The following is a 12,378-nucleotide window of genomic DNA, read 5'->3' on the forward strand; positions in this document are numbered from 1 at the left end:
TATACCATCTTGGCTCTGGTTGTATTAATTATGCCTGAAGAGCTTAATACCCATCCAAGTCCAAAGGTGGAAGAACACATAAACGGGTATGGTAATCGGCAAGAGGAGACTGTAAAAGCACAGGCTGGTTGTGCTAATGCAGCCCTGGGGGAAGTTTTCTTCCACAGAGGCCGAGTATAACAGCCCTGCTAACGAGACCAACGGAATAAGGACAGTCAACATAGGAAGAGACAGAAACATTCTTCTCCTCCACTTATTACCCGCCACTCTGACTTTTTAAAAGGTGGGTGGTATTTAGAAAATTTAGTTGTGTGTGTTGTCGTTTTTAAGTATGATCTAATGCTGCTCCATTTATTCTTGCTTCTTATTTTGATGTGTCATGCTAGCTGCCTGTGGTATCATATCAGGAATCCCATCAATAATTGGATAGGCTATTCCTAACTCTTCGTTAATCAATTCATTTGTCGATGCTTCATATCTGAGGGGGAGAAAGAAAAACAATGAATCGTGGAGAACAAAATGCTTGGAAGAGCTTGATGTTCAATAAGCAGTAACGTTTATCCAGTTCTTAACATCAGAGTTAATTCCAGAAAAGCAGAATTAGACTGCTTTTCATTCTAAAAGCAGTAATAGATCATCGAACCACTTCTCTTAGAAAAATGGATCTCTTACTTATTCCCATTTTAGTCAGTTTCTCTCATTTTCTTTTTCACTTTATTCCCAAGCCATGCCTCAGTTTTTAGAAATACCAGTCAGAAAAGATTTGCCCTTTTCATCCAAATCTTCCTTCATTACTTTGTTCAACCCCAAAACAATCCCCCTTCATTTACTACTGGAACAGACCCTAGAGGAAATTTCAACTGCTACATTTTAGAATACATGCTTAATAGAGCAGCCTTATTGATCCATTAAAAGGAAACCACTGAAAAATCGAAACACAAAAGTTTGAGAGATGAGAGTGCAGAAATGAGGAAACTTCGGAACGCAGTGTATCTGCAAGTGGGCTGTTTACACAATTTAGCTAAAAGGGAGATCAAATGGTAATTTCAAGGTTTAAGAAAACTGAGTGAGTCATATGTTCGTTATGAGAAAAACCCTGAAAGAGAAATGAAAAAGAGGAAGATAAAGATTCCTAGCAATCTGCCACCCCAAGACTACCGCTGATGCCATTTCGGTGTTTCCTGGTGTCAGGGTTCCGAGTCAGCAACCTGGAACGGTAGAGCGTTCACCCTAACGACTCCACGTTAAAGGTTAAGAAGGCCTTTACAAAAGCCAGCTAGCCAAGAACTGAAAGCCAAAATAGGCGGCACCCCTCGCTTACACGCTTAAGGCCGTACACGGCGTTTTCACAAGACTCTGGAGGCCACTGCATTTTTCATCGTCTTGACTTAAAAATCGGAACGCCGTGGACTAGTCTTGAGTCCTACGACCTCATAAACCCGGCTCTCCGTGAGAAACCCTGCGGGTCCTTTTAAGAAAATGCGCCATTGCTCAAGCCCCGCCCGCGGGCCTTCCGAACGATTCGACCCGCCCTGGGGTGCCTGGAAATCTGCATTTTTAAAAAGTTGCCCTGGCGATTCTAAGGCGCGGCCAGGGGAGAACCGACACGCGCTCTGGCCCGCGCCGGCAGGCGAGTCGGCGGTTCGGTTTGGGAGGGCTGGGGCTCGGCGCGCCGCCGGCCTCCCGCCTCCCCTCCCCACTCCGCGGGAGGCCCGGGGGAGCCCGCGGGCCCCGGGGCCAAGGAAGGGCAGCCAAGAACATGCCCGGAGTGACCTGCCAGGGCTGCTCGGCGGCGGTCCTCGGCCTTGCGGTCCACCCGCCCCCCCCCCCCTCCCCGCGACGGGAGGCCGCGACGGAAAACCCGCCGCGGGCGAACCTCACCGGAGCGGCTTCTTGGAGAGCGGGCACACCAGGAACTCCAGCAGCGCTGGGTCGAAGGCGCGGGGCGGTTCCCGCGTCCGCTCGCTCTGGTCTGGGGACGGCCGCGACACCGACGCGTGCACACACCTCTGGGCGACCGCGGGCGGCTGTGCGCGTGTCCCCCGCAGCGCTGAGGCGAGCCGGCCGCAAACTCCGCGCAGCATGGCCTGGCAGCCCGCGACCGGGCCCCTGCGCACCCGTGACCACCCGCGCCGCTGCAGGCGCTGCCCGGGAGTCCAGCCCCGCCCCCCCGGTGCTCGGGAAACGCTGTCCCCGACAGGTGGAGGCTAGCGCTTTGGTTCCGAGGACGCTCCGGACCCGACTGCTTCTGCAGCGACACCGCTCGGTAGGTGAGAGCGCGGCGTGCAGCCCGGGCCGCTTGCAGGCTTCTCCTGCGCGTTTGCAAGTTACAAACAAAACCGATGCTTAAGGCGGGGAGGGGTGCAGGGTGTCTTGAGTTTTCACCAGAGCCTATCGCAGGGTTGCCAGGAAGCCAGTGGCCGACTTCAGAATCACACAGTGTTATACTTGGACCTACGTGGTTATCACCAAAATGAGGTTTCAAACACACTGTCCTGTTGGGTATGTTAAAAACATTACTTTGTTTTATGTAAATCTTTACCACAGTTCCTGTAGCATCGTTTGGCCTTTTTTTTTTTTCTTCTCCTTTCATTTAAAAACATTTAAGGACCTGAAAAGAATGACTTAGTCCTCTTCACCTCTAAGATGTCCAGATTCTTACCCTGTGGGACTCATCGTGAACTCAATGGCGTAATAATAATAGCACACCTAATTTGCTTTTATAAATGAGCCTGGAAACAGCAAGGACTCTCAGTAACTGCGTCTATTAGTTAAATGAGTGATCCATTCAATGGGTTTTTCACTAGTTCCATAACTCAAGCAAATGACCTAACTACTCAGTTTCCTTATCTGTGTTATAAGATTAATAATTGTACCTACCTCATGAAATTCCCTCCTGGGGATTAAAATGTGCTAATGCATGCAAAGAGCATTTAGAAAAGTGCCTGGGACAAATTAATGCTCAGTTAATGTTATCTACTTTTATTTTCTCTATTCTTCCTAGTTCAGTATACTAGGAGATTCTTTGTTAGTCATCATTCTTTTCCCTTTGTTTCGCTAAATATTGAACCTTTTCTCGCGTTATTGGTCTTTATCATTTCACACTTTGTATTCCTCGGAGATAGGGATGGAAGTGAGGAATATAGAGGTACAAATACAAGATTATATATTCAAATCTCTCTTGCATTCAGCAGTGTAAAAGTAGAGAAACTTTTATTTTGTTTGTACACTCTATTAAAAAAAAATCCACTACGTTATTTGATGCTTTTTGTTTACTAATGCTGAAAAGATTTCAGCATAGGCAGTTGTCAGGAATGTAGCCTCAAGAGGGCCTATTGTAAAGTTCCTACGTTACTTTCACATTATTTCCTACTAGGGCAGTAGTAGGAATTAATTTTTCAGGTGTAGTTAGTTGATACCTAGGGAAGGAGTGAACTGTAGGAAAGGTAAGTTTCAGCGAGGTATGGGGACACAGAGCTGAACTTCTGCTGGCACTGAGTGGGCCCAGGCCAGGCTGGGCAGGCCAGAGCCTTGGACCCCTGTGGGGTAGGGCCAGACACCCATGTTTAAGACAAGCTTCAATAGCTTCATCTCACCTCACCTGGCTGATAGATGCATATCAACTGGGTTTTCTAACAAGTTATAAATAAATTAGTTTCAGTTTGCATCCACATAGAAGGTTTGAAGCAGATCAGTTTAATTTATATTAGTATTGGGGAAAAATGGAGACTGACAGCAAAATATGGAAAATATCTTCAAATTTATAACACCCCAATCAACATCCAAGTTTAAAGGAACATGTGAGTGTGTGAAGTATTAGTCCAAACCATATAAGCATGAAGTTGCAAAATGTCCCTACACAGCCCTCGCTAATTAAGAAATCTAACTCATTTCTGCATGTAGTATACTAAGCTGAATGTAGGTGACAGGGTAGAATTGTAAAACCGTTAGTCCTTTTTTGACTGTTGGCATGGCTGTAATCTTTCCCATCACAGAGCTCTGGGCTCACACCATATTAGCTCTGTGACCTTGGGAAACTCTCTGCCTCAATCTTCTCATCCGTAAAATGGTATAATAATAGTACCTACCTTGTTAGAGTTGTAGAAGGGATTAAGTCAAATAATACAAGTAAAGCAGTTAGCCTAGGGGCTGGCACAGAGTACACATTTAAAGAATGTTATCAGAGCAGCAAAATTCCTTATTGTGGTGAAGCTGTAGAAAATTCTGATGAAAAAGGAAAGCACAATGTACCACTGGAAACCTTAATTTTAAGTGACATGGAGCTTTTAGAGTTTCCAATGTGGATAATATTGAAACACAACTCTTGGGTTATTATACACATTAAGTGAGTTAGAAATCTCCAGGTAGGGGGGAGACTAGAATATATATTTTAATAAAGTCCCATGAATACCATATTTGGGGCATTGGAATTTGGGAATCTCTGATTCAGAGAGAGAAATTAAAATCACTTTTCCACTAGATGGCGTCATCAAATATTTGAACTAACATTTATTCCTGCTTGTACTTTTCTTTCTGTGATTACAAAGATTTGCTTTCATTTTGCCAGTTGTTTCCTTAATTTGATGACATCTATTTTAGGAAGAAAAGTCACAAAAATTTTATTAATAAATTAAAGTTGTGATGAGTTCCTTAAAATCAAGGGTCCAAAGGATAAATGCGCAAAAAGTATGAAAAAAAATCACAGAAGAGAAAATACAGTTGATCAATAAACACATCAAAATATTCATCCTCCATAGTAAAGTAATGTAAATTTCAAACATCAAAGAAGTTTCCATTTCTCACCTATAAAAATTGTAAATATTTTAGGAGTGTAATTCTTAATATTTGCCATTAATTTTTTTTTTTTTTAAGGGCTTCAAATGCTTGGCTTTTTTATTTATTTATTTATTTTTGGCTGTGTTGGGTCTTCGTTTCTGTGCGAGGGCTTTCTCTAGTTGTGGCACGCGGGGGCCACTCTTCATCGCGGTGCGCGGGCCTCTCACTATCGCGGCCTCTCTTGTTGCGGAGCACAGGCTCCGGACGCGCAGGCTCAGTAGTTGTGGCCCACGGGTCCAGTTGCTCCGCGGCATGTGGGATCCTCCCAGACCAGGGCTCGAACCCGTGTCCCCTGCATTAGCAGGCAGACTCTCAACCACTGCGCCACCAGGGAAGCCCCTGCCATTCATTTTTTAATGTATTGAATGCCCACTGGCAGGAACTGTCTAGATTAGTCAGAGTTCTCCAGCAAAACAAGTAATTGTGTGTGTAGATGTATATATATATATCTGTATATAGGGTTTATTATGAGGAATTGGCTCACATGATTATGGAAGCTGAGAAGCCCTAAGATCTACTGCCTGAAAGCTGGAGACCCAGGAAAGCCAGTGGTGAAATCCAATCTGAATCCCCGAAGGCCTGAGGGCCAGAGTGCATGGTGTAAATCCCTGTCCAAGGGCAGGAGGAGACAGATGTCCCAGCTCAAGCAGTCAGGTGGGAAGCAAAAGGCATGAATCTCTCCTTCCTCCACTTCTTTGTTCTAGTTAGACTTTCAGTGGCTTGGATGATGCCTCTCCACGTTGCGGTGAGCTGTTTTGCCAAGTCCACTGATTGAAACGCTAATCTCATCTGTCCCTCACAGACATACCCAGAAATAATGTTTAATCTGGGCACCCCTTGGCTAGTCTAGTTGACACAAAAAGTTAACTTCACAGTATCCTAGCGGCTGGAGCTATCCTCTGGACACGCCATTATACAGTGTTAAAAATAAAATCTCATCACAACAATACCAAAATTGTTATTACATATAATAAGTGAGAAAAAGCAGGACACATTTTATGCATGAGTACAATTATTTTTTAAACCAAAACTTAGGAATAGGAAAAAAAAAGAATAAAAACCAAGTATTGCACAATTTCTCCATCACTTACGGCTGGGTAACAAAGTGAGTCACCATGTGAGAGGTCCTGATTCCAGAGGATCTGAAATGTTATCTTTTTTTAAAAAAATAAATTTATTTATTTTTGGCTGCACTGGGTCTTCGTTGCTGCGTGAGGGCTTTCTCTAGTTGCGGCGAGCGGGAACTACTCTTCGTTGCGGTGCGCGGGCTTCTCATTGTAGTGGCCTCTCTTTTTGCAGAGCACGGGCTCTAGGCACGCGGGCTTTAGTAGTTGCAGCACGCGGGCTCAGTAGTTGTGGTGCACAGGCTTAGTTGCTCCACGGCATGTGGGATCTTCCCAGACCAGGGCTTGAACCCATGTCCCCTGTATTGGCAGGCAGATTCTTAACCACTGCACCACCAGGGAAGTCCCTGAAATGTTATCTTTGATACACATAATAAAGGTAAAGAAATGGACGTACAATTTTTAATAATGGATACTTTGTTTCTTTCCATGTCCACTAAATAGATGTGTCCATTTAAAAAGTATTAGTTTGAAGGGGTGCTGCTTTGTCATACTGCCCCAGGCACCAATGTCACTGGCTAGCCCTGCTGTACAGTGTGAGCTGTGGAGCTCTCTTTCCTTCTCATCAACCCTGCTTGGTCTAGGGCACCAGCATGTCTCCCCGTAGCCTCCAGCCTGACCTTCCTGCCTCCAGACTCATCCCTTCCATTCATTCCCCCCTATTGTTTTCCAGTGTGATTTTTCTTAAAATCAAATCTGCTCAGACCATTCCCTGGCCTAAAGTCAATATAGCAGTCATCCCCTTAGGCTCGGGAGATCCGTTCCGAGAACGCAGTGGAGGCCTGAACCACTGCATGGTACCGAATCCCATATACACTATGCTTTTTCCTATATGTACATGCCTATGATAAAGTTTAATGTACAGATTAAGGCACAGTAAGAGATTAATAACAATAATAATAAAATAATTTTTGCAATGTACTGTAATAAAAGTTATGTAAATGTGGCCTCTCAAAAAAAGAAACCAAGTATTGGTTGTCTTTAGGTGGTTGGAATATTACTGACTTGTTCTTTAATTGTTTCTCTCTTTTAAATTTTTTCTTTAATAAAATAGTTTTAAAATATAAATATTACTGGTTAATATTTAAGGTTAATCATCGATAGATGTGTATTTTATTTCAAAACTATTGATTCAGTTAAATTAATATTTATTGAGCACTTTCTATGTTCTCAATAGGAGGTGAAAAGAAAGGTATAAAAGCGTAAAAGATATGATCCCGATTTTCAAGAAGTTCATAATCTTAAATGGAGTAAACAGCCTAGGATAAAGTTAACTAAGAATCCTGGTTTATATATGATGCATTTTTTGTGTATTTATTCAACATTTGTTGAATTTATATTGTACGTCATGTACACAAAGGAGGGAGTGATACCTGTGCCTGATGGAAGGGTTGGGGGAGTATCAGTAAGTATGGGTCATGTAGCACTGTCAAATTATTTACTTAGGTCTCAGGAGACACTCATTTAATCCCCTTTTATAAGCTCTTTTAATCCATGAAAACAAATTTAAATTTTGCAATGAGGATATAGAAGGTTGCTGGCAGAGATGATGAGCCATCAAGACTATATAACTGTCAGATTTCAAATCTGATTACAAAAATGGCCAGGTTTGGAAAATTCCCTGGTGGTCCATTGGTTAGGACTCTGCGCTTCCAGTGCAAGGGGCACGGGTTCGATCCCTGGTCAGGGAACTAGGATCCTGCAAGCCATGCGGTGCGGCCGAAAAAAAAAAAGGCCAGGTTTGATCTTCAGCTTTAAAATTCAGCATAATTAGGACGTGAACATACGAAATGAGGAATAGTATTTCTTTTTTTAAAAATTAATTTTTATTGGAGCATAGTTGCTTTACAATGTTGTGTTAGTTTCCGCTGTACAGCAAAGTGAATCAGCTATACATATACACATATCCCATCGTTTTTGGATTTCCTTCCCATTTAGGTCACCACAGTAGAGTTCCCTGTACTATACAGTTATGTTCTCATTAGTTATCTATTTTATACATAGTATCAATAGTGTATATATGTCAATCCCAATCTCCCAATTCCTCCCACCTCCCCCTTCCCCCTCGGTATCCATATGTTTGTTCTCTGTGTCTGTGTCTCTATTTCTGCTTTGCAAATAAGACCATCTATACCATTTTTCTAGATTCCACATATATGCGTTAATATATGATATTCGTTTTTCTCTTTTGGACTTCACTCTGTATGACAGTCTCTAGGTCCATCCAAGTTTCTACAAATGATCCAGTTTTGTTCCTTTTTATGGCTGAGTAATATTCCATTGTATATATGTACTACATCTTTATCCAAGGAATAGTATTTCTTGAAGAGACTCATCACCGCTGTTTTGTTCTTTAAAATGTTCTATTTATACATATTTCAAAAATAAGAAGTCATTAAAACTATGTGTATCAGAAAGGAAGTGTCCAGATAAGCAACTCCCCATAATATTAATTTGTCTATTTAGAATAAAGGAAATCAAGGAGAAATGGCAGGAAGTTCTTTCCAACTTGGCTTTAAATAAGATTGGTAGTAGTACCCATCTGTGCTGGCTACTTTGGCCCTGTCAACCGCTATTTCACCCGCCTATATGTGTGGAGAAGTTGGAAAGCTGAAAGTACATTTTCCAGACTCTCTTGCAGCTAGGGTTGTAGATATGCAGTAAGTTCTGCACACACATGAGATTTGAAAGGGAGGCAGAAACAAGCTTCCTGCAGCAGGGAGAGCTGAGAAGCAGGCTTTGACAGACACAAGATTTGCATGGGTTGGATCTATGTTGCCCTCTGGACGCATCTTCTCGAATATGAGGCAGCTGTGGCCGCAGCAGCAGCTTCCTGCCCAATGGATCACAGCTATGAGGGTATGACCTTAACACCAAAACTCCAGAGCAAGCCCCCTATTTCTGCTGTTCCAACTCTTCCAATGAATTTATAAGCATGTACTTCCCTATATTAAATTCCTTTATACTGGAAATACCTAAAATAACTTATTTTTCCTATCCTGAACCCTGAGTGATAAAGTATCCTAGAGTGTTGATGAGAATAAAATATAAAAATATATGTAAATCACTTAGAATAGTACCCGACAGTTTGTACTCAATACGTGCTAGTTATTTAAATTTTTTTTTTTTTTTTTTTTTTTTTTTTTTTTTTTTTTTTTGTGGTTCGCGGGCCTCCCTCCCTCCCAGACCGGGGCGCGAACTCGGTTCCCCTGCATCGGCAGGCGGACGCGCAACCACTGCGCCACCAGGGAAGCCCCCTATTTAAATTTTTATTAGGGAGATGAGTTCAGGCTGAAAAGAACAATCTAGGCCCATGGTTGAAAACTATGGTTCGAAGGCCAAATCGAGCCCACCACCTGTTTTCATAAATAAAGTTTTATTGGAACACAGCCGCTATCATTTGTTTACATGTTGTCTGTGGCTGCTGTTATTCTTCAAGGTCACAGTTGCAACAGAAACTGAATAGACCACAAAGCCTACAATATTTACTATCTGACCCTTTACAGAAAAGATCTGCTTACCTCTGATCTGAACTATCAAAAAGAATGAGGTGTACAAGGACTGGGAGTCATTCATGAAAACAGTCATCCCCTTGACACAGAGTTGTCATTTTTGGGGACAGTAGTTTGGGAAGTTTTCTTTCTGCAAGGGTTCAAAGTAGAGCATTGAGGAGGGGGGGCAAGATACTTATTATACGTGCAAAACTCTGATTTTATCAGTAAAATTGGAGGGATAAAAGGAGGCAAAACCGATGTCACCTGAGGCCTCCGCAAGGAATTTGGTAGCGCTCACGGTACGACCCCTGCCATTTCCCAAGCTTTTCCTCCGGATCATGCAGCCCAGCTTGGAAAGTGACCACGTGAGAAGCAGTGTAATAAAAGTCTATGTTACCTCTTTCACACCCAGCCTGTTGTGAGTTCTCACAGTTTGTTTCTCCGTAAATACTCTGGCATTCACCCACTTTGATCTTCATAGCCACTGTTCTAATCTAGGCCTCAGTAAATGTAAAACTGTGGTTAACTGAATATAGTCCTAAATTCCTTGTTTTTACATTTTTTCTCGTTTAAAATTCCAGTTTGAAAAGTTTCTCCTTTTCTTTCTCATTGGCAACTTTGCCAGCAATTTCACAACAAGAAAAATTATTTATGCTTGATTTATATTTATTATTTTTCAAAAGGCTCATTAGCACATCATAGTCACCCAAAGTCCATAGTTTACCTTAGGGTTCACTCTTGGTGGTGTACAGTCTATGGATTTGGACAAATGTATAATGGCACGTAACCACCATTATGGTATCGTATGGAGTATGTTTACTGCCCTAAAATTCCTCTATGCTCCACCTACTTTTAGGTTTGATTTTAAAGTTCTGTGTGTTTTCAGTTTTAACGAAGTTTCTTAGCTTTTATCTCTTTTCTTTTTTTACTCCTTTTCTCTCTCTTTCTACATGCCTCCCGCCTCCCTCCCCCTCCCCCTCCCCACACTTCTTTCTTCCTCACTTCCTTCCTGCTGCTGGATGAATATGATCCATAGAATCTGACAGTGCTTTTCAAACTTGAATGTGCATATGAGTCACATGGGAATGGGAATCTTGTTAAAATGCAAATGCTAATTCAGTCTGACTGAGATCATACTGAATAGGCAGCTTGTAATCCTCATTTCTTAAAAGCTTCCAGGTAATGCTGCTGCCTTTCAGACCACACTTGGAGTAGCAAGACTCTAGAACAGTGATTCTCAAACAGATGATTTTGGCCTCCAGGGGACACTTGGCAATGCTGTGGGGACGTCTTTGACTGTTAGAGCTGGGGTTGTGCTACTGGGTGGATGGAGGCCAGGGAAGCTGCTAAACATCTCGCTGTGCACAGGACAGCCCTCAGAACAAAGAATGATCTTGCCCCAAGGCCAACAGTGCCAAGGCTGAGAACCCTGCTCTAGAGCGATCTTAAAGTTTGTAAGTAGCCGATGTGTATCTTCTATGACTCTAACAGGTGTTTTTGAATTTTGGGGTCGGGGTTTTGCGGGGGTAAAGCTTTCCAGGTTGCTCCTAGTGCGGCCTGGTAGGTTGCCTCTTAGCCAGATCCTGTGACTGAAAGGGTTTCTTACATAATATCAGGAAGAATTTTTTCTTTCAAAAGTCTACTAGCCCTCTGGTCCTATCTCCTTCCAATTTATTAAGGGAAAATTGTGAATGGAATTTTTCATGGCATTAGCATGATTTTAAAAAGGCCCACAATCCGAAAAGGTTAAAAAAAATATTAAGGCAGCAAGTTCATAGGCTTGAAATGTGTGATCTTATATGGCTTTTGTGTTATCCATATTTAGGCTCGTACTTTATGGGGTTTTAGAAAACAACTGAAGCGATTCCCAAAATGATAGTCAATAGGTGTTTTACTCTGTATATGTTTCCAATGAATCTTCAGATTGAATCAATCAAATCGTCTGAGGTGTAAAAGAAAATGAACCTTAAAAGAAGCCTTTCGCTGTATTTAGATGAGGAAGATGGGGACTCGCTCTAGAGTTCTTCCCTCTGACCGTAGGAAGCTGTGTTTTCCATGGCTGAAGGGATTGGGGAATCTCATAAACTCTAACTTGATTTGGCCCTTGAGCAACACAGCCCACACCGAAGAATTACTGCCTATGAAAAGTATGATGACTTGACCAGAATCATGATTAAATGAAGGTAAAAATGAAAGATTTTTGCTTAAACTATGGTCCCAATTCCAAGTTTTTGAGAGTCTGCTTTTCCTGATTTTCTCAGCCCGTCGGGTATCCCTGGCTGACTCATAGCCCAGCATTGACCTTCCTGCCGGGCACTTACTACATGGCCTGCCAGCGCCTGGGGCAGCCCTGGTTGCTTCTTGCTTTCCTTCCACAGGAAGATAATACCACATTTTCAAACAGTGTTTAGACTTGTCACTGAGGATATTTTCTTTTAATGTCATGATCTCACTGAAACATAATTTATTCACCAACTTATAGAATTCGTGAACTGAAAAATGTTATAGAAGGTGATTAAATCAGAAAGCATGATCCTCTTAAACTTATTATCTCACTCCCCACACGACCCTCCCTCCTCTTCACTAAACTTAGAAAATGATGCCACCGTCCACCAATCGCCTGGGCCCCAGAACTGAAGCCTTGTTATACAGCTCCCTTCCTCTCAGCCCCCACACGCAGTCAGTCGCCACGTCCTGTCATTTGCATCCCTTAGTCTAGGTCCTCATGACTTCTGTCCTGTTTTTCAACAATAGCCTTTAACAGGTCCTGCCTCCAATGTTTTTTCAATTCAACCCCCCCACTGTTGCCAAAATAGTCTTTTAATGTAAAAAGTAGTCACAAAACTTAACAAGTAAAAGCCTTTGCTTAAAATATAATTTCCAGGGCTTCCCTGGTGGCGCAGTGGTTGAGAGTCCGCCTGCCG

The 12,378-nt window shown here is 42.6% G+C and overlaps 1 protein-coding gene and 1 long non-coding RNA gene across 4 annotated transcripts in view; one reads left to right on the forward strand and one right to left on the reverse strand.

Moving 5' to 3' along the window:
- Positions 1–236: 236 nt before the first annotated feature.
- On the reverse strand, positions 237–2,150 carry PYURF (PIGY upstream open reading frame). Its single transcript, XM_024126680.3, has 2 exons — positions 1,882–2,150; positions 237–478 (listed from the first exon to the last, which is right to left on the reverse strand). The coding sequence occupies exons 1-2, from the start codon at positions 2,082–2,084 to the stop codon at positions 352–354; spliced, it is 330 nt and encodes a 109-aa protein (XP_023982448.1). The 5' UTR covers positions 2,085–2,150; the 3' UTR covers positions 237–351.
- A 31-nt stretch (positions 2,151–2,181) lies between these two features.
- LOC102976669 (uncharacterized) overlaps positions 2,182–12,378 on the forward strand; it is a 57,565-nt gene continuing 47,368 nt past the window's right edge. For all 3 annotated transcript variants that reach the window (XR_447426.4, XR_008617743.1, XR_008617744.1), the window contains exon 1: positions 2,182–2,266. This is a non-coding gene — a long non-coding RNA (uncharacterized lncRNA). The remainder of the gene's footprint in view (positions 2,267–12,378) is intronic.

Source organism: Physeter macrocephalus, chromosome 7 (genome assembly GCF_002837175.3).
Source record: "Physeter macrocephalus isolate SW-GA chromosome 7, ASM283717v5, whole genome shotgun sequence".
NCBI lineage: Eukaryota > Metazoa > Chordata > Mammalia > Artiodactyla > Physeteridae > Physeter > Physeter macrocephalus.